Source organism: Hypanus sabinus, chromosome 7 (assembly GCF_030144855.1).
Source record: "Hypanus sabinus isolate sHypSab1 chromosome 7, sHypSab1.hap1, whole genome shotgun sequence".
Lineage (NCBI taxonomy): Eukaryota > Metazoa > Chordata > Chondrichthyes > Myliobatiformes > Dasyatidae > Hypanus > Hypanus sabinus.
The window spans coordinates 75,299,706-75,322,412 of NC_082712.1; the positions used below are offsets into that span (position 1 = coordinate 75,299,706).

The 22,707-nt window shown below is 43.1% G+C and overlaps 1 protein-coding gene across 1 annotated transcript in view; it reads left to right on the forward strand.

The window, feature by feature from the left end:
* Positions 1 to 12,403: 12,403 nt before the first annotated feature.
* bnc2 (basonuclin zinc finger protein 2) overlaps positions 12,404 to 22,707 on the forward strand; it is a 283,605-nt gene continuing 273,301 nt past the window's right edge. The window contains exons 1-2 of the mRNA XM_059976307.1: positions 12,404 to 12,492; positions 21,938 to 21,995. Of these exons, the coding sequence (XP_059832290.1) occupies positions 12,404 to 12,492; positions 21,938 to 21,995 (147 nt within the window). The remainder of the gene's footprint in view (positions 12,493 to 21,937; positions 21,996 to 22,707) is intronic.

Genomic DNA, 22,707 nt, shown 5'->3' on the forward strand with positions numbered 1-22,707 from the left:
CTTTGTGAAACCCCTCTTGGATTACCAATTGTAAGTTGGACGTTATAGCTAAAGAAGGAAAGAATTGCTTTTGAAGGAGTGTAGTGAATGTTAATTAGACTATTTCTGGGGTGGAAATTTTGCAGTATTAGGAGCGATTGTGTGGTCAAGGCCTCTATTCAGAAGAACGCAAACTGGTTAGGTGAGGGGTTTCCCAAGCAAAGGTATCTAGAACCGAGGGTTAGATTATCAAAATAAGGGTAGATCATATTCAGAAGTGTAGTGAAAAGAAACTTCTTCACTCAGAGGGATGATAAGTGCTTGGAATCATTCACCCAGAAGTCTGAGGAGGCTTGAGACGTTGAGTTAATTAAAGCAGTAGATTTCTGGGCACTGTGAGAATTGAAAGATATGGGCTAGGGGAGAAAAATGTTGCTGAGATAGATCAACCATGATCTTCTTTAATGGCCCATTCTCATTCCAATTTCATGTTGCCACTTCTTCAGCAATTTCCAGAAACTTCGTAAAATTAAAATTTCTTCAAATGCATTTAATCATTTGGCAATCCCTGGAGTAGTAAAATCCATTTAAATACTAGTGGTAATGTTCGGTGTGTTTTAATGTGAGGCTTCGTAATGAAAATGGTTAATTAGTCACAATAACAATCATAGGTGCATCATTCAACACAAAGTGAAACATTGGGCTACAAAAGAGGGTCAATGCCTCAGCAGAGGAAAGATTGGAGCACGGAATGAACATTAGGTTCATAAAAGCAGTGAAAATATTACTGTTGTTTTGATGATACTGATGGAAGTCTGACAGTGTGCAGTGAAGGATGTGTTGGACTGAGCAAGTGCTGTAGTGTCAGAGGGGCAGTATCGGAGAAGAGATGTACTGTCAGAGGGGCAGTACTGAGGGAGTGACACAATGCCAGAGGGGTAATACTGAGGACGTGGTGCACCATTGGAAGCACAGCACCACAGGGAGCGTTGAGTTACCAGTGAGACAATGTCAGAATGTCAGAGCTACTGTCTTTTGGATGAATTTCCACTTGATATGCATGGACATGGAAGATTGTATTTCCCTTAAAATATTGAACATCTGCAAATCTAGGGAATTACTATGTAAATATTTAAGTTCTGCAGCCCAAAGGAAATTTCTGATATCGGTCCCTGTGGGAGAATGAGCAAAGAAGAGGTCTTAGTTTTACCGCCTGTAGCCATAAGAGGAGCCCAGGCTAGACAGTCAGTGACTAATATGATGTATGTGGCAAGACCGATGAGATTGATCTTGTGGTGACAATATTCTGCTACATTTATTAGCACAGCCCCTGCCAACCACAGGCATGCCGTGCGTCTTATAACAAAGAATTAGAAGCACTTCTCTTGGAAGAAGCCCCAAGCTTTGACAAGGATGTGGTTAATTGCCTCAGCAAATGAACTGTTGTGTTCATCTGTGCTTTTTCTAATTCCAGTAATTGTTTTTGTTTTAATCCCATGAAGGGCTCAGTCATCTGACAGCAACCCTAATGTAGCGATGAAGTAACTTTATTCAAAGGTGCCAGAAGTTACAGACTAATAGGCAGAGTCACTAATTACTGGCAGAAAACAGCTCTTCAACTGTTGACTGTGAGTGTTCAGCAGGAGGCTATGCTAATTATTAGTAGCAATGACAACATCAAGTCTTTTGAAGTAAATAAATCCATCCCATCCATTCACAGATGGGAAGATAACTCTGTAGGCAGATCAGACTGGGAGGCAGGTAGTTACCGTGATTATGATCTTGATTATCCTGCTGGAAATTCTATTCCTTTCCTTTGTAAGCTGCATGTGAAAAGGGCACTGCTCCATTCAGCACCGTTAGCACAATGCTTTGCCAAAATAAATGACCTGCCTTTCCCAAACCCAGCTCCAAGCCACTGAAGTGTTTACTGAAATGCATGATGCCATCTCTCCGTTGGGCAGCACAGTCCTCACGCCAATGACACAGCAATCTGTTGCAGGGGCAAGAAGGAAAGGAGACAATTTTGGATTGCCTCTTTCTCCCTAAGCTATCCATGCCATCCAACAGCCTTATCAGTGCTTCAATTCCTATTTACACATTTGCTCAACTTATGCCACTGACTGTCAGACTGTAGAATACCCAAGTGCCCAGTCCTTTATGGTTAGAATTACCTGCTCCCAAGGGAAATGGGTGTCAGATGAATGCTTTCTATTTTGCATCTACAATGCTAACTTGAAATCCACAAGGTATAAGAAGTCCACACCAAATATATGAATGCAAATATCAACTTATCAGCCTGAGCCTTCGAAGTTGTGGTGTGGCTGGCAGTGACGGAAGCTTGCAAGTCGATCAAGACAAAGAAATCTCAGCCCTGGTCTGCACCGTCTCACCATGAGAACCACTACCACCGCCCCAGATTGTAGCAGACAGGCTGCTGGAGGGTAGTCTACCAAAGGGTTCTGACACTCAAAAGTTCCTTTGACCTTGCTGCTGCATTTGATAATTAACTTGCATCTTCCAACATAGCACCAGTCACACTTTTGTTCTGGAAGGTAGTACTCCAAACATCTCGTGTACCTCTACACCAGCTGCTTCTGCAGCTTTCTATACAAAAAACATCACTGAGTTGATGAGAAGCCTTGCCTTCCTGTGCAAGCCTTTCATCCTGGCTGCAAGGTGATTGATGGCACGTAACCTGCTCCCTGAAAGATGTGATCTCAGCTGGTGGCTGAATACAGTCGGCTGTCAGTATGTCTTCATCCACGTTGTCAATTCCCTCCCCTCATTGCATGACCACTTCCAGAACATGTGATTTTTGCAGGTTTGTGGAACAAACGCCTATCTGCCTAGTCTCTTAGGGTTAGAATTATCAGCTCTGAAGGAAATGGGGGTCACACAAATGTCTTGCTTTTCTGTTTTTTCGTCTCTATCTTCAATCCCTCTGTGGCCACAACCTCCTCTGTCATTTTAATTCCCTACTGCTCTGCAACCCTCTGAAATCATGGCATTTCCCCTTTTCTGGCCTCTTGCTGAAAAGTGATTTTAACAGTTCCACTATTGGTGCCTTCAGCAGCCTGGCCATAAACTTTGCAACTCCTCCTTAAATTCCTCCACCTCTCCCTTTCTTAGATCAATCATTAAAAACTATTTTTTTGTGTCAGGGTCTGCCCAGCTCTAAAATCTCCTGTGGGGGCATGCACCAGGTTGTGTGTGCTCCTGGGTAGTCTGTCAAATTTAAAGGCACTGAGTAAATGGAAGCTCATCTATTTTTTATATATTCACTCTCCTCACAATGCAGGAGGCCATTTGGCTCATTGAATTTATGTTGGCTCTTAGAATAATCCCATTAATTCATTCCCCTCACATTTCAATGTAACCTGTTCTCTCCCACATGCCCCTCACTGCCCTGACTCTCCTCCCACTCATCTGCCCTAGAGGTGGTTTACAGTGGTGAGCCCATCCATTTCTGTGATGTGAGAAGGAGCTGGACTATTTTGGTATCACAGGGAGCAAGCGTTAATGACCCTGAGTGCTCGCCTGTTTCGGTGGAGGCATTAAAGCTGTTTTGTCAGTGGGGCATCCCATAAAATTGGCGTAGCTTTATATATTGAGAAGGGATTGTTGTAAACTCTCACAGCTGCGGTTGCTTCCAACAGCTCTTGGTGTTAACAGCATTGATAGACTGGCCCTGTGGCAGTCACGCTGTGCAACTGACATTGCCAATTGGTTCCACGCCCTCCCCACCCAACCTCATGGTTATTGACTTGCTGTTAAACTGAAGCAGCAACAAATTTCTTATAGAATGTTTTTAATATAGCGAACATCCTTCATAGAAGGATTATCAAACAAGCAGTCAAGGTGGCCAAGGACTGTCCTGATGGCCGACAGATCTAAGACACCAGACTCAAGGAAGAAAATTATTAGATGGCGTGATAACCCAGTGGTTAGCGTAACACTATTACAGTGCAAGTGACCCAGGTTCAATTACAAGAGCTCCCCAATCAGTAAACCTATGCCCATTTTAAGAAAGCTGTATATTCTCCCTGTGACCACGTGTGCTTCTTCCAATGGGTTGGTAGGCTAATTAGTCACATGGTGTAGACAAGCAGTGTGGGTCCTTTAAACTTGGAAGGGCCAGTTACCATGTTGCATCTCTAAATTTAAAAAAATTAAATAAAAATAAAATGTGACACGGAGTTAAATGAAAACAAATAATTGGAAGTCTGATCAAAGGAATTCTTTAAAGAGGGATAGGCAGGCAGAGATTTTGAGAGGAAATTTCAGAGCTTAGGGTCCAGGTAGCTGAGGGCACAGCCACCACTAGTTGAGTGATTGTGGGATTTGCTGTGGTCAGGTTGGTAGCTATGTTTCCTCCATAACAGAGTCACAGAAAACTACAGCACAGAAAGAGGCCCTTTGGCCCATCTAGTCCATACCAAACCCTTTAAGTTGCTTAGTCCTGTTGACCTGCAGCTGCACCATGGGCCTTCATACATCTCCCATCCATGTACCTATCTAAACATCTGAAAAGTTGAAATAGAAATTGCATCCACCATGTGGCAGCTTGTTCCACACTCTCACCACCCTCTGAGTGAAGAAGTTTCCCCTCATGTTCCCCTTCAATATTTCACCTTTCACCCTTAACCTATGAACTCTAGGTATAGTCCTACCCAACCTCAGCAAACACAGCCTGCTTGCATTTTCTCTATTTATACCCCTCATGCTTTTGTATTCCTCTTTTAAATTTCCCCTCGATCTTCTATGTTCTAGGGAATGAAGTTCTAACCCATTCAATCTTTCCTTGTAACTCAGCTCTTCCAGTTATGGCACCATCCTTGTAAATGTTCGCTGTACTCTTTCAGTCTTATTTATATCTTTCCTGTAGGGAGAAGACCAAAACTGCACACAATATTCCAAATTAGCCCTCACTAACGTTTTGTATGTCAACATAACAACCCAACTCCTGTACACAGTACCTTGAAGGCCATTGTGCCAAAAGCTTTCCTTATGACCTTATCTACCTGTCATGCCACTTTCAATTAATTAAGGACCTACTTTCTCAGATCCCTTTGTTGTACTGCACTCCTCAGTGGCTCACCATTCACTGTGTAAAACCTACCCTGGTTGGTCCTCCCAAAGTGCAACACCTCACAGTTCTCTGCATTAAATTCCATCTGCCATTCTTCGGCCCATTTCTCCAGCTGGCCCAGATCCTGCTGCAACCTTTGATGGTCTTCGTCATTCTCCACCACACCCCCAATCTTGGTGTCATCTGCAAATTTGCTGATCCAGTTACCGCACTATCATCCAGATCATTGAATAAATGACAGAACAACAACAGCACTGATTCCTGTGGCACACCATGAGTCACAGGCCTCCAGTCAGAGAGTCAACCATCTACTTCCACTCTCTGGCTTCTCCCGCAAAGACCATGTCTAATCCAATTTACTAACTCATCTTGAGTTCCAAATGGCTGAAACTTTTTGGCTAACCTCCCATGCTCAATCTTGTCAAATGCCTTGCTGAAGACCACGTAGGCAACATCCACTGCCTTGCCTTCATGAACGTTCCTGGTAATTTCTTCAAAAAAAGATTAGACAGACATGACCTATCACATACAAAGTCATGCTGACTATCCTTAATCAGTCCCTATTGATCTGAATACGCATATATCCAGTAAGTTTTCAGTAACTTTCCCACTACTGATGTCAAGCTGACCAGTCTGTAATTTCCTGGTTTATTTTTAGAGCCTTTCTTAAAGCACATTAGCTATCCTCTAATCCTCCGATGTCTCACCTGTCACTGACGATGTTTAAAGTATCTTTGCTCAGGCCTCTGCAATTTTTGCACTTGCTTTCCACAAGGAACGAAGGAACACCTTACCAGGCCCTGGAGATTTATCCACCCTAATATGCCTCAAGACAGCAAACAACTGCTCCTCTTCTGTAATTTGTATAGGGTCCATGACCTAGCTGCTGCTTTGTGTCACTTCGATAGAGTCTGTTTCCATCTCCCGAATCAATACAGATGCAAAACATCCATTTTACGTCTCCCCCACCTCTTTTGGCCCCATGCATGGATTATCATTCTGATTTTCCAAAGGGCCAATTTTATCCCTTACAATCTGTTTGCTCTTAGCATATTTGTAGTGATCGTGCTTGAGGAACTTTGTAGGATCTCGATGCTGTGAGAAATACTTCCTTAATGCACTCACCTCACAAAGAGTTGCATACATCTGATGGAAGTATTTGCAATATTATGCATCAATAAATTTGGAATAAGATGCTCAAATATACTGCCATTTCAAACATATGCTTTTGAGAATTAGAGCCGTTGTTGTAGAGGCAGAGTCCTTTCAATCACTACTCAAACACCTATTTACACTAATTCTGTACTAGTACCATTTTGTTCTCTCCATATTCCCATTAACTCCCCTTAGATTCTCTCACTAACCTACACTAGGAGCTATTTAATTGATTAACTAATGGCCCACACATCTTTTGGATGTGAGAGTAAGGAGTTTGTACATTCTCCCGTTGGCCGTATGGGTTTTCTCTGGGTGCTCCAGTTTCCTCCCACAGTCTAAAAATGTACCAGTTGGTAGGTTTATTGGTCACTGTATATTATCCCATAATTAGGCTGGGATTAAATTGGGGGATTGCTGGGCAACATGGCTTGAAGGACCAGAAGGGTATATCTTGCCCCGTATCTCCATAAATAAATAAATGGAGCTGTGGGTACCTATCAGACAGTGATAGGTAGAATGTGCAAATTCCACACAAGCAACTCTGGTGATCAGGAGTGAACTTGCTCCACTGGAGCAGTGAGAGAGTGGCATTATCAGCCTCATTAATTTTTACAAATGTAATTCCGAATAATCAGGACAGGCAATGGCAGGTGAATGTAATCCTGATTAGTGTGGAGCAATGTGTCATACAGGTGGTGATCTGACAATGGATAAGACACAAGGATAGGTCTGACAGGGTATTTGGAAACAACAGGGCCTTAGTGTGCAAGTCCAAACATCCTGAAGGTGCAAGTGAAGAAGGGACGTAGAATACTTGCCTTCATTGGCTAAGACATTGAATTTAGGGGCAGATAGGTCTTGGTATAATCTTTAAAGTATTGGTTAGGCGTGCAGTTCTGGTTGCAATACGGTAGGGTTAGGGTGTGATTACATTGGGAAGGGTGAAGAGGTTATTCACAAGAATGTTGTCTGGGATGGAGTTTTTCAGCTGTGTGGAGAGACTGTTTTCTTTTAGATGGAGGAGAGGAAACTGAAGGAGGTATATAGAGGTACAGTATACTCTACATATAATATCCATAAATTATACTCTATGTAAAATCGCTTCTTTTCACTGAAAGGAGGGATTGGAGTTGGAAGCAGCGACTTTCACAATATTTGCGGGGTATCCACTAATGTCAAATATGGAAGGCTATTGACCAGGTGCAGGTCAATGTGACTGGTATGCACATGTACTTGGCAGTTGGCATCAGTGGCGTGAGCTGAAAGGCTTCTTTCTGTTCTTTATAAATCTCTGACTCTAAACACATATCTACTTATTTGTTTATTTTTCTAGTATGGTGTCTAACTCTTAAGGAAGCTTTTGAGCTAACAGAAGATTCTGGAGGAACTCAGCAGGTCAGGCAGCATCTACAGAGGGAAATGAATAGTCAGCATTTCAGGATGAGACCCTTCATCTGGACTGAAAGCTGGAGGGGAGATAGCCAGTATAAAAAGGTGGAGGGAAATGGAGAAGCAAGATTCAAGATTCAAAAACTTTATTGTCATTCTAACCATACATCAGCTCTGCAGGGCAGAATGAGACAGCGTTTCCCAGGGGCAAGTGCAATCATAACATAACAAATGCAACAATAAATAGTAAATACAACAATAAATAGTAATATGCAACAGCCACATGTCGGTTAAAATCAAGTTATAAGTGTCCAGTGCAAGTTAAAAGTGTCCAAAGCAGAGTCAGGTAGAGCAGCTATTTAGCAGTCTGACTGCCTGTGGGAGGAAGCTGTTTAGTAGCCTTGTGGTTTTTGTTTTGATGCTCCTGTAATGTTTGCCTGATGGCAGAAGAACAAACAGTTTACGGAGAGAGTGTGAGGGGTCTTTAATGATGTACCATGTCTTCTAGAGGTATCGACTCTGAAAGAGGTCTTGGACAGAAGGTAGGGAGACCTCAATTACCTTCCAAGGGCTGGGAAATGGATCCAGGTGAGGAAGGGCGATAGGCAAATGGAAGAAGGGTGAGTAGAGCCAGAAGCGGGGAGATAATAAGTAGAAGCGACAAAGAATTGAGGATGATGGTGTCTGATAGGAGAGGCAGGTGGATCATGGAATCAAGTGTGGAAGGTTGGGCAGGGTGCGTGCTGATGGAAACATTGGGGAGGGAAGCCAGTGGGAGTAGTGTGTGGATGAGGGCCAGGTGGAGGATGTGAAGGGGTGAAAAGGAACAAGGTGATGGTGGCTGTGGTGAATGTAGGAATAGCTGGGTGATCAGGAAAAGAGAGAGAGAGAAGGGACAACTAGGGAATAATCTACCTGGAATAGAGAATTTGTTATTCATGCCATCCAGTTATAGACTACCCAGGTAAAGCATATGAGGTGCTGGTCTTCCAGTTTGTGTTTATCCTCACCCAGACAGTGGAAGAGACCAAGGACAGACAAGTTGGCGTGGAAATAGGGAGGAGAGTTCAATGGGCTAACAAGTGGGAGATCCATCCATGTTGGTGAAGCGGTTGCCCAGTTTGCTCCTGGTCTTACCAATGTGGAGGAGGCCATGAACTGTTGGGCTGTTAACCTTTCAGTGATTATGGGAGTTGTTACCATGTATCACTATAGAAACCATGTGTTTCCTTTTTTTTAGAGGCCATTGAACTTCTAGAATTTCCATCCACTAATTTGGTTTGGCTGGTGTTAGTTAATGGAACCAAGTTGGGAAAAGCTGATGTAAAGTTCCCACTAACTAAAGGAATGGCAGGATAGGCTTAAAGGGTTGAATTGTCTCCAGCTGTTCTCATGTTTGCAACACTCTTCCTCAACTGCCGACATTTATTGTCTTTGGTTGTATCTGCTTTTCTGTTTCACCGGGTGGCCATCTGAAAGGTGCGCGCTGACAGGGTGGACAGGTGGAGAGCAAGTGCAAGGGAGCATAGAAATGCAGATTAATAGGTGTACAGTCAGAATGTAACAGATTGAAAACATCCGATGCCTGAGACTAAATGACGTGGGCAAGAGGGAGCAGCAACATGCAGTGAATTAGGCAGGGGCCAGACGTGCAGTCAGCTCCTTGGACTGAGATGTGCAAGTTTTACTTCACTCCTATCCATGAGCAAGATCCGTGAACGAGAGTTCGATATTACAGTGCATTGCACCATTACATCTTTGGTCATTTCTGTCTCACTAGCGTTCAAAGGGTGAACGTGAGGACAGTGAAGAAGAAAAATACTTTATTGTTACAGACCTCGTTATTTCATGGCTGTGGATTTCAGCTTCAACTCCCCGCTTTCATGGTAACATACTCAACTTGGATATTACAAACTAAACAAATAACAATTTCTCAGGGGGTGAACCACATATACAAATATATCACTAAAAACTGTGCATATATGGAGCTATAGCTGAGCTGCCACAGTATTGTTCTCAGTGTGTCTCTGTTTGTAATGGAGAAGGAGGTTAAATGAGACTAAATAACGTGGGCAAGAGGAAGCACGTCTTGGGGAGAGCAGAAAGTGAGGTGAGGTGGTGGGGTGGAATCAATATCTTCTATGAGGTAATGAATGGGGACCTTCTGCCCTTAGCTACAACCAAGTTGCATCTTTCTTTATGAGCTTTGCAAGCAGGAACATTTTGAAAAATAGAGCACTGACAAGTGGGGCTAGTTTTCATTTTGGAGTTCTGACCTTCCTTAAAAAAACAATATCCATTATTCCGTAAGATATTAGGACACCATTGCCATGTAGGCTGTAATTGTACTGTAACCATGACTTCTCAGACTACTGCATGTGATGTTGGTCAGAGTTTCAATAAGCGATGCCACAACTGTACCTTTGATGAGTATAGCCACCCTCTGCCGATATCCTCTGCCAATATTTCTGTCATTAACACCTGTTCATCAGAGCAAACAAATTCTGCTGTATAGTGTTACCTCTGTGGGGTTACCTTTATGTTCAGGCATTGGAATGCTGCTTTTCAGTCCTGTGAAGAGGCTGGACAACATGAGATTGTTCTTAAAGAGGGGGAGAGCTATTTGTGCGGCCTTCGTCGGTTGTGGTCGACCATGGATACTGTGCCTCTGATAGTCACTAGTTTGTTGAGTAGCGTCGAATGTAGCTATTGAGGCTGATCCTGGAACAGCAGGCTCTGCCACAGTTGCTGCTTGTGTAGGGCATTGTGGAATTGTTGTCCGCTGTGCTCTCCGCTCCTCAAACTGACTCAGGATCACTCTTTCGCCTTGCTCTAGGTGTTGCTGAAGAGTACCTCGCCATTTGTTACGGTCATCTGCCGTGTCCTCCCAGCACTCTGTGTTGATTTTTATGGCTTTCATGTTGTGCTTGCAGAGGTCCTTGAAGTGAAGCTGAAGTCTACCAATGTTCCTCTTGCCTGTTGCTAGATCTCTGTAGAGGATGTCCTTTGGCAGTCTACCATCCTTCATACGATGGACGTGGCCCAGCCAGTGCAGTCTGTGTTGTCTTTAAAGCGTGAACATTGTGGGATGTCCAATGTAGCAGAAGACCTCAAAGTTTGGGATTTTGTTTCTCCAGGTGATGCTGAGGATGCAGTGAAGGCTGTGCAGGTGAAAACTGTTGAGTTTCCTCTCCTGCTTGGAGTAGATGGTCCAAGTCTCACTACCGTACAGGAGACTGTTGATAACACATGCTTTGTACACAGCAGTCTCAGTCTTTGTAGCAAGTTTTGGATTCTCTGAGACTCGCGAGGAGAGTCAAGCAAGGATCGGTGCTGCTTTGCCGATATGCCTGTTGATTTCAGCATTGAGGGAGAGAGTGTCACTATGGTCGACCCCAAGTATGTGAACTCGTGGACCACTTCTAGATTGTAATTGTCGATGGTAATGACTGGTGTCTCCACTACGTTCTGGACAAGGATATTTGTTTTCTTTAGGCTGATGGTAAGCCCAAATTCCTTGCATGCCTTAGAGAAGCAGTCCATGAGAGTTTGTAGTTGCTGTTTGGTGTGCGAGGTTATAGCAGCGTCATCGGCAAAGAGCATGTCACGTATTAAGATCTTTTGTATCTTTGTTCTTGCTGTCAGGCACGCAGGGTTGAACAGCCGCCCATCAGACCTCGTGTGCATGTAGATGCTTTCTGTCGACATCCCAAACGCGTGCTTCAATAGCAGAGAAGAGAAGATGTGGAATAACATTGGGGCCAACGCACATCCTTGTTTGACTCCACTACGAATAGTGAAGGGTTCTGAAGAGCTGCCATGGTACTGTACAGTAGCCCTCATGTCATCATGGAATGACTTGATGATACTTTGGAGTTTCGGGGGACAGCCAATCTTGAGGAGAATCTGAAAGAGCCCATCCCTGCTGACAAGGTCAAATGCCTTGGTCATGAAAGTGACATAGAGGGGTTTCTGTTGTTCCCTGCACTTCTCCTGGAGTTGACGGAGTGATAAAATCATGTCAACAGTTGACCTCCTTGTGCGAAAACCACACTGGGACTCAGGGTAGACCCCTTCTGTCAGAGTTTGTAGAAGCGCCAGAGTTACATAAGCAAAGACTTTTCCGACAATACTCAGGAGGGTTGTAGTCACTGTAGTTGTAGTTGTTGCAGTCACTCCTATCACCCATGTTCTTGTACAAAGTGACGATTTTTGAGTCGCACATATCCTGTGGTACAGCTTCTTCTTTCCAGCACTGACGGAGGACCTCGCGTAAAGGTTGGAGGAGTGAGCTCTTGCAGTGTTTGATCAGGTCTGGAGGAATCCCATCATTGCTAGGAGCTTTCCCTGGGGCCAGACTGTTAATTGCCTTGCTGAGGTCCTCAGTGGTCGTTTCAGAGTTGAGTTCATCCATGACTGGTAGACCGTCAATGGCCAACAACAACATTTTCCCTTGAGTAGAGCTCAGAGTAGTGTTCTACCCAGCATTCCATCTGCTTTCTTTTATAGGTGATTATTTCATCGCTAGATGACTTCAGGGATGCTGTCTTGCTCTGCGATGGGCCAAGGGCCTTCTTGATACCATCATACATTGATCTGATGTTGCCTATCACAGCTGCTGTCTGAATGTCCTCACTGAGCGGGAGCCAGTACTCATTTGCGCACTGCCTTGCAGTCTGTTGCACTTTGCTACTAGCAGCTCGAAGACCCTGGAGTGTTTGGTCAGATGGTGAGCGCTTGTACTCTGCAAGAGCTGCATGCTTGGCTTAGACGACAGGAGTCACGATGTTGGACTTTGCCTCAAACCAGTCACTGCTCTTTGTCATCTCTCTTCCAAAGATAGAGAGTGCTGATTCGCGGATGGTGTCGCGAAGGTATGACCATTGTTCTGTTACAGTATCTCCTTATGAGGAGGTAGTCATAGCACCCTGTACTGACTTGGCAAAGTGGACAACCTTTTCTGACTGGTTCATCTCCGTTGTGTTGATGCGAGGTTTTCGGGTTTGTTTGGAGTGGTGGATTTTCTTCAGACGTAGTTTGATCTTGCAGCATACTGAAGCATGTTCCATATCAGTCTGCACTGTGGTATGAGCAGGTGATTAGTACAGAGTTGATGATCATGTCTAGTTGGTGTCAGTGTTTAGACAGTGGATGTCACCATGAGACCTTGTACTGCGACTTTGTCTGAAAGTAGGAGTTAGTTACACACAGGCCGTGATAGGAGCAGAAATCCAGGAGACGTTGTCCATTGTCATTTATTTTGCCAATTCCAAAGTGGCCAAGACAAGATGGCCAGGAATCGTTATCAGCTCCCACTCTGGTGTTGAAGTCACCAAGGAGCACGAGGTGCTCATCACTGGGAATATTCCTGACAACAGCTTCTAATTTGTCCTAGAACATGTCTTTTGCCTCAGTGGTGGAGTTCAAGTTAGAGGCATACACACTGACGAGAGATACTGGGCCATGACTGGTGCATAGGCAGAGAGTCATAAGTCGTTCTGATCCATTTTCTGGTGGCTCCACCATTTGCAACAAAGAGTTCCTAACGGCAAAACCCACACCATGCTCGCGGGGCTTGTCTTGGTTCTTTCCCTGCCAGAAAAATGTGTAGTACCTTTCCTTCAGTGTACCTGAATCCGCCAAATGTGTCTCTTGTAGGGTAGTTATACCTACCTTGAGGCTTAGTAGCTCATTGTTAATGACCGCTGTTTTTCGTGTGTCTTCGATATCCTTGAGGTTTTGGTCAAGTCCAGTCATTGTGCGGACATTCCAACATCCCAACTTGAGGAGTGTTGTCTTATTCGATTTGTTTTCTTTCTTGTCTGGTGCATTAGTTACAGTCAGCTCTTCGTGGAATAATCCATTGTCCCCATGCACCGAATGAGGAAGACTAACTGTGGCAGGACAGCACCTTATTGGCTGGGGGCTGCCCAGCTTGAGGTGGGTAGCAGCTGTCCAGTGAAACACGATGGTCTCTCCCACTGTCAGAAGCACACCCTGGCGCCATGCTCTACGCCAATCAAGCATTATGACTTACAACCGGTAATTGCTGCTTCCCATGTTCGTCCGACACTATAAAACAAAGCTGGAGTGGCCTCACCAGGGCATGAGCCAGGGCAGAGTTGATATGGAGATCCGTCTGTTGTCCACGCAGTGGGAACCCCCCTCCATGCTGATGACAGGTCCAAAGGAACACGGAAGTCGGTACAGTTTGGTGCCAGCAGCGTCGCAGGAGTTGCCGTGCCGGTGCCGGGTACAGCAGTCAGCCGCCTTCGCGACTCCGACTCCGGATATATCCTCGGGGTTTACTCCCAAAGCCTTTCTCGTGAGCGGGTATAGCCGCAAGGCAGCAGAGGTTTGAAATCAGAGTTTTCCCTCTCCTAGATGAGCTACCATCTGTGGTTAACGAGCCCCATTTGCCCGAAGCAACTGGTTTTAAGGTGCCAGTGGTCCGCCTTTGCCCCTTCTCCTGTCAGTGAGAACAGCTCTGCTCCGTCGGGCATAAGAACTATGCCACACGTGAAGGCCAGGAGTTGGACTTGGTTGTCAGAGGCTGTTTGAGACGCTCGCCATGAAGAGCATTTGTTTACCAGTGGCAGCTCGTCCCCACTACCACCCTTCGGCTATGACTACCTTTGGAACTGGCAGAGTTATTAGTGGTTCAGAATCAGGAAGGGGTTCAGTAGAGAAAATAAATGGGGAAATCCATTTCTGGTGCCAGAACACAGATCAAAGGTGAGAGACGAAAGAGACGGAGAGAAAGAGAATTTTCTTGCAGTGGACCACAACGCACTGAATCATGCTGAGGGAAAGGGTGATGGACGCAGATGGAACAGGAGCTTCAAAAAGATCTGGATAACTACTGAGAATAAAGAAATTCACAGGACATGTAGAAAGAGCACGGTTACTAGATTATTTGTTTAAAGAGTTGGCACAACATCTGCATAATTCTTTGATATTTATTCAATCCTTCCGCATCTGCACAGGTGAGAGGTCAAATGTCCTTTCCATCTTGTCACAAAACACAGTGAGTCTAATCTAGAGTCATACAACACAGAAACAGGCCCTTTGGCTACTATGTCCATGAAGTATGTAGCTACACTAATCCCATTTACCAGCACTTTGTCAAAAACCTACTATCACTTGGTGACTCAAGTGCTCATTTAGATATCTGTCAAGTGCTGCAAGGGTTCTACCCATAGGTGGAGTTTTGTTCCCTGAACCTCTTCGCCTCATGCCCTTGAAGATACTCCTTCAAAGTTGACCAGTTATTTTGTCATCAACTTTTCTATCTCCTCAAGTGGGACTGTGGTACTCCACTCAGTAACATTTTGGTGCATCATTTTGGAATTTTTTTTTGAAGGCAAATTTAAAATAGAAGTTGTAGGTCAAATCAACTGTTGTAGGAAAAAGTGGTTAAGAGCTTGTTAGGCCTTTGCATTGGAAATTAGGTGACATTATACTTTTAATTTTTGATTTAAAATGCTGTAGATTTTGATGAGCTATTTGCCATCTGGGATTGTAATTGCTAGATGTTAATTTAAATCTGACAATTTCTGGGTCAATGTATGGATGTTCTTTTCAGCTGGAGTTTCCATGCCCTCTTGGCTACTGACCATTTTTGTCTGAGTGCAGGAGAGTGCTGCAACACATGGACCACTGAAATGCATTACATCCTGGCCACACCACCAAACTGTGGAAATCTTTTGGTAATTTTGTGCTTGAAGCCCACATCAAAAGTCAGCTTTGTTACTTTGTCTGACTTTCATTACAAAACGTAAGACTCTTGTAATTAATAGTGAGTTGCAGATTTGTGAAGTATTTATACCTTTCTGTTTGTAAAGCAGGGTAAAGTGATAATCATTAAAAATTTTATAGATCAACACGAAGCTATAATTTGCCTTGCACTCCGTAATGTTTTTATTTGTATTAATTCTGTGTTAAACTCCCAGAGCTGATTGGGACAAGTGAGTGCATGTTTAACATTATAGCACACGCAGCAGCTCTGTTGTGCTTGTTTGCTTGAAACTCTCCTGAATACTCATTACAGTGAGGACCTGCTAGGTCTACACTTCACTCCATACTCTTGTTTTGAAGTTTACCAAAAAATAAATTTCTAATTCATAACCAGAGATTGCTCTGAAAGGCATGAAATACTTGTAAGTAGGGTGTCTGGGCTACTTGTAAACCACTGGGAAAAATGGTGATTCAAAAGTAAGAGCTGTTTTGGTAATTCATAATTGTCTTTGTATGTATGTGAGACTGAATGTGTGTGTGTGTGGGGCTGTGTTACTGTGTGCCATCTGCTGCCATGTTTGTGTGCATGTCTATGAAAGTCATTGCATGTGATTGTGTCTAAATTTGTGTCAGTGATTGTGTGAGTCTGTGTGTATGACTCAGTGATTTAATGTGGATGTGTTTGTGTCAGTCTGGGGGGGGGGCGGGTGTGTGTGTGTCAGTGTCAAAATCAGAATCAGTTTTCATTATCACTCTCTAAAATTACATGAAATTTGTTGTTTGGTGCAGCAAAGGCATAAAATTACTATTTATTATAAAATAAATAGTGTGAAGAAAAGGAAAAATGAGTTAGTGTTCATGGGTTTGTGACCATTCAGAAATCTGATGACGGGTGAGAAGAAGCTGTTCTTGAATCATTGTGCCCTATTATGTAAGAGAGGCCAGATTTCCCTGGAAGTGGCAAAACAGTCAATAGAGCTGTGAAGTTTTGTTGCATCTTTACTTTACATGTAAAGTCATGTAATATTAACAGAATACAGTTGATTAATTGGGACACATTGGGACCAGTACATTTTGGTCCCATTAAGTGGCTGCCCCAAATAGCCAAAGTTTCATGGAAATAGTTAAAAGGTATACAAAAGACCAACTGAGTAACAAATTATGTATTTAAATAAAATACAGAACAAATTAGAACATTAATATGGGGTGTACAGGGAGGGGTAGTGAAGGGGCTTGCTGGGGCAACTCCCAGTAGCTGCATGCGACAGCAGCCACACCCGTTGCACTGCTTTAACAGGCTGGCTGAACCAGATGACGGTAGCCGCCGGGCCTCATTCCCCTGTAAAATAGGGACATGCCTGTCTTAGCATGTGAAGTCAGCTCCACTGTACTGGGTGGATGAGATCAACATTGAAATCCAGAGGGCCAAGAAGGCATTTCTGCACCAGTTTGTTGAAAGCAAAGGGCGCGATAAGGCATAGAAGGAGTCATAGTTATCCACTGCAGCCAAGGAAGACCCCATTTTGTGATGACTACTCGTACTACTGGACCCGTACTTTAGAGGCCGAGGGAGTGGAACTGTTGCAGTGCAATGGCTTTTCCCCTTTAAAAACTCTCCCGTACAGATTTCACTGTTATCCTTGAATACAATGGACAACCATCACTGCTTTTGACAATTGCTTCCTCCAAATCTTCATTTTCATTGTAACATTCAAGATGATTGTTGATACCTTCAAATGCAACTTGAAGTAGTGAAATTCTTTCATATTCACTCTCAGCCGCCGCTGTCATCTCCAAGCCTGTATGCTTGACACCGCAGTGAGTAAAACAATTCTAACTTGTCTCTCTGCTTATTTCTTGCCAACTATCAGAGACAAAAATCACTGCTTTTTGAACACAAACACACACTACCGACGCTGCTTAAAAACTGTTTGCTCTAAGCACGGTAATAACCATACATGTTCATGTGGTTGAATCTAGTTAGAAACTGTTCAGCCACAATCCCCTGCCCCGATCAAGCAGTGTAGTGTCCCAAATAAATGAAGGAAATCCCAACTATTTTCTCAATTAGTTTTTGTTCTTTAAGTGTTGTCCCAAATAAGCAGCTGCCCCAAATAACTGATGGACTAATTAACAGGACTCCACTGTGTATGGAATATTGTCTGCATTTGTGGTTGCCTCTCTATTGGGGGGAGGGGGATGTGATTGTACTGGAGAGAGTATAAAGGAAATTCACCAAAGTGTTGCCTGGATTGGAGCACTTGGATGATAGGCTTGGAGTGTGGGAGGCTGAGGGCTTACACAAAAGAAGTATTAAACAATATAAGAAGCATAGATGTGTATATTATCAACATACGTTTTCCCTTAGACAAGTATCAAAAATGAAAGGCAATAGGTTTAAATCTTAACAGGTTCAATATGATGCATTCTTGGAAGCCAGATGCATTCTTGGAAGCCAAATGCATTTGACATACATAGTTATGCAACAGGGAGGAATTTTAAAAGGGGATCTGGGGGAGGGGTGCATTTTAAGGCAAAGAATGGCTGATGTCTGAAATATACTTCCTGAAGAGGCAGTGCAAACAGATATAGTTACCGTTTCAGTAGTTTAGACAGATATTTAAATAAGCAAGGAATAGAAGGATGTGATCCTATTGCAGGCAAATGGGATTATGACAGATGGGCAATGGCTTGGCATGGATATAGCTGGTTGAAGACCATTAGACCATAAGACTAGGAACAGAATTAGGCCAGCTAGCCCATCGAGTCTGCTCCACCATTTAATCATGGCTGATCCTTTTTTTTCCTATATCCTTCTCAACCCCAGTTCCTGGCCTTCCCCCTATAACCTTTGATGCCATGTCCAATCAAGAACCTATCAATCTCTGCTCTGCCTTAAATGCACCCAACAACCTGGCTTCCGCAACTGCAAGTGGCAACAAATTCCAAAAATTCTCTACCCTTTGGCTAAAGAAATTTCTCCGCATCTCTGTTTTGAAACAACACCCCTCTATCCTGAGTCTGTGCCCTCTTGTCCTAGATTCTTCTACCATGGGAAATATGCTTTCCACATCTACTCTGTCTAGGCCTTTCAATATTCAAAAGATTTCAATGAGATCCTGCCCCCCCCCATCCTGATTTCCAGTGAGTACAGACCCAGAGCCATCAAATGTTTCTTGTATGATAACCCTTTCATTCCTGGAATCATCCCTGTGAACCTCCTCTGGACCCTCTCTAAATCCAGCACATCTTTTCTAAGATGAGGGGCCCAGAACTGTTCACAGTACTCAAGGTGAGGTCTCACCAGTTCCTTAAAAAGCCTGAGCATCACATCCTTTCTCTTGTATTCAAGACCTCTTGAAATGAATGCTAACATGGCATTTGCCTTCCTCACCACCGACTCGAACTGCCAGTTAATCACTCAACCTGCTGAAGGGCTGCACAGCTCTACCAATCTATTACTGAATGAGTGGTCAATTTATAGTCATGTTGAAAAATAGAGAAATAGTTTGTTGTAAATGCAAATGGGAACCCAACATCTGCACTGGTTTTCTGCATGTGTCTTTGTGAGGAAGAAACTGTGACTTTATTTCAGATATTCTGTTGTTCTTTGTACTTCCAATAATGTTCTTGTAGGTTTCATCCAATTTTGCCCACTGTGAAGAGGGCCGGAAACAGGATATTGGAAAGTAGTTTTGAATTACTAGGATGCAAAAAATTTTCAGAAGCAAATAAAAACTAGAAGTCAAGTTGCAAAAATGTATCTGATAGTCACTGTAGTCAGAGACCATCTATTAAGGAAATGAATACTTTCAGATGCAGTAAATGGCTATTAAGGTCTGTATTCCCTGAAGTTCTGTTTAGGGCATACTCACATGGACAGAAGACTGGATGAAAGGCAGGAGGCAAAGATTAGGAATGGGGGGGGGGATGCCTTTTCTGGTTGGCTGCAGGTGACTAATAATGTTCTGCAAGGGTCGGTATTGGGACTGCTTCCTTTCACTTTATATGTCAATAATTTTGATGATGAAATTAATGGCTTTGTGGCCCAGATTAAAGACGATTTGAAGATAAGTGGAGGGGCAGGTAGTGTTGAGGGAGCAGGAAGTCTGTGGAAGGACATGGAGAGTTTGGCAGAATGGGCAAAGAATTAGCAGATGGAATGCACTGTTGGGAAGTGTATAGTCATGCACTTTGGTAGAAGGAATAAAGATGTAGACTGTTTGCTAAAGGGAAGGAAAATTCAGAACTCAGGAGTGCAAAGGGACTTGGGGGTCCTTGTGCAAGGTTCCCTAAAGGTTAACTTGCAGGTTGAGTCAGTGGTAAGGAAGGCAAATGGAGTGTTAGCATTCATTTTGAGAGAATAGGAATATAAGAGCCAGGATGGAATGTTGATGCTTTATAAGGCAATGGTCAGACCACACTTAGGCTATTGTGAGCAGATTTGGGCCTGTTATCTAAGAAAAGATGTTCTGGCTTTGGAGAGGCTCCAGAAGAGATTCATGAGAATGATTCCAAGATTGAAACATATGAGGAGCAATTGATGGCTCTGAGCCTGTACTCACTGGAGATTTGAAGTATTGGGGATGGGTGGTAGGTGAAATTTGAATGAAACCTATCAAAATTTGGAGATGTTTCCTATAGTGGGTAAGTTCAGAACCAGAAGGCACACCCTCAGAATAGAGGGATGTCCATTTGGAATAGAGATGAGGCGGAATTTCTTTAGCTAGATGGTGGCGAATCTGTGGAATTCATTGCAATGGCAGCTATGGAGGCCAAGTCATTGAGTATATTTAAAGTGGAGGTTGATAGGTTCTTGATTAGTAAGGGCCACAAAGATTACAGGAAAAAGACAGGTGAAAACGGTTGAGAGGATAGTAAGTTTGCCATGAAGAAATGGCGGAACAGGCTCGATGGGCTGAATAGTCTAATTCTGCTCCCTTGTCACATGGTCTTATGGCCTCTTGATGTTTGGAATTGTTTTTGATTCTCTTTTTCATGTCAATTCCAATGCCGGTTGCAAACAGATTTTAATGTTGCAGTTGGCCAATTTTACAAACCGATCTAGGGAACATCATCCTATCAGTTGACACAAGATACATGCTACCTTTCCATTTGAAAGAACTGATGTATTCTCTCAATAACTGTTTCAACTTTAATCAAAAATCAATGCATTGAGATCATAAAGTTATTATTTCACTATGCGAATTAAAGAACATGCTAACAAACTTGACCCTTTGCATTTCACAGAAACTGCTACCATTTCTCTCTTCTGCTTGCTCTTCCTCTGTTCACTTGCACTTTCCCTTCCTTTGTTCCATTTTACCTTCCACCCCTTCCTTCTACTAGTGCTTCCCTCTCACTGCACATTCTTAATCTGATTATTCTCTTCCTCTCTCTCCACAAACCCTCTCTCTTTCTCTTCTCTCTCTTCTCCCTCTTTTATCTTCTTGTAAAGCATCCCCCCTCAGCTCCCTCCATCAACCCTTGCAACCCAACTTCAAACTTCTTACCCCTCTCTCTGGTAATCTTTTCTACTGCTCCACCTCCACTCTCCCACATTATCTCCCATTGTGTCACACTGTGCACCCTTATCATGCTCTACGTAGTCTTCCCTCCCTCTCTTGCGAGGAGCTGCTGACTTTGGTTCACATTGCCGGGGCAGAGCTTTGCCTCTTGCCAAACTCATTGATGAATTTATCTATCTACAACTGAAACTGATATAAATAATGTAAAAAAAATTAAAAGAATAACAGGGCCTCTTAAAAAATAAAACAGATGCTGCAAATCTGAAATGAAAAACAGAAAATGCTGGCTATGTTAAGCAGGATTAGTTGGGAGAGAAGCAAAAGGATTGTTCCAGGTGGGTGAGCTTTTAGCACAGTGAGAGATGAAAGGGGTAGAGGGAAAGGAAGGTCACTAATTGATAGAGTCCAAGAGAAATTGAATGACATAAGAAGTGGTGGTGCTGGCTAAGAAGGAGTGGGAAAATATGGTGCACAATGAGAGCTAATGTATTGGAAATGTACAGAGTAATGAAATCTGAAACACCAGTTGATTTGGGGAGATGTATACAGTCAGCATTGGTTGCGCCTGTCCATTGCTTTGATGTACTTGCTGCAGGTAGTCCATATCTCAGGAGTGTACAGGAGGCTAAAGAACTCTGCTGCTTATTCAATGAAGTTTGGGATGAATGGGACATCATATTTCCCTTGGATAGCTGAAGACAACTACTTCAATACAGTCAATGATCAGTTGCATCGTCAATGTCTTCCTTTGTTGAGAAGTGACTGGAGATATGGGAAAAGATTCACATTTTCCAGGGTCTCATTGCGACCTGTGCTGAGAGAGTGTGGTGTTGTACTGTGGGAACAGGTTCATAAAGCTACTTTGCCTTGTGATATGTGTATGTTATGTGTGTATAAGATTTCTCCTATGATGTGCTTCATCAATGACTTGAAGCTGACTTGGAGCTCAGCAAGTGCATCTGCTATTTGTGTTCTACAGCTTGACAATTGAGTTTGGGGAGAATTTGGTTCTGAAGAAGTGAAGCTATTGAACAGTTTCCTACTTCTCTTGTAGGTTAGGAGGAGGAGTCCTGAGGAAAACGGATTGGATGTCACATATTAGGTTTTGGAAGGTAGGAGAGAAGATGTATAGTGGAGAAGGAAGGGAAAGGGTGTTTGGGGCAAGGAAATAGGGCTGAGGAACTTGCAGCGGGTTGAGCAAGGGAGGGTAGGGATATTAAACTTCTGAGCAAAATCTAGCCCATAGAACAGATTAGATAACATTTTGGTTTCATTTTGTTGAAAACATTTGATTTTAAAGTGTTTAACTGATTACTTCTGAATGAGGGGCTTCCAAATGAAGCTTTTCTGCTAAGTGAAAGGCTGTAAGCTTTGTGCTTTGAGTACATCATCTTAAAGTTATCAGGGCACATGGATGTAAAAAATTAAGGAAGTATTTTTAATGTCCATAGTTATGAAGGATTTAATGACTGAATCAAAGACATACACATATTAGAAATGCATGTCTTAACTTTGACATCTTATTAATAAATATTGTAAATATTCCTTTCTGCATTTAACCTGCTCATTGTGGATTGGTTGAGAATTGGCAAAATCTGCTCTCTGTAACTTTTAGATTAACAATGCTTTCCTTGGTAATATTGATAGTAGGAGAGTGATGTATGCATACACATATTATACCTGTCCTTTACAGTGTATATACACTAATTGTCTGCCTATGGATGCAATGTATTTTCACACATTATCTAAATATATACTGTACATGCATTATATTCTATACATAGACACTATGTACAGTGATACACAGTGATCCCTTATACATGT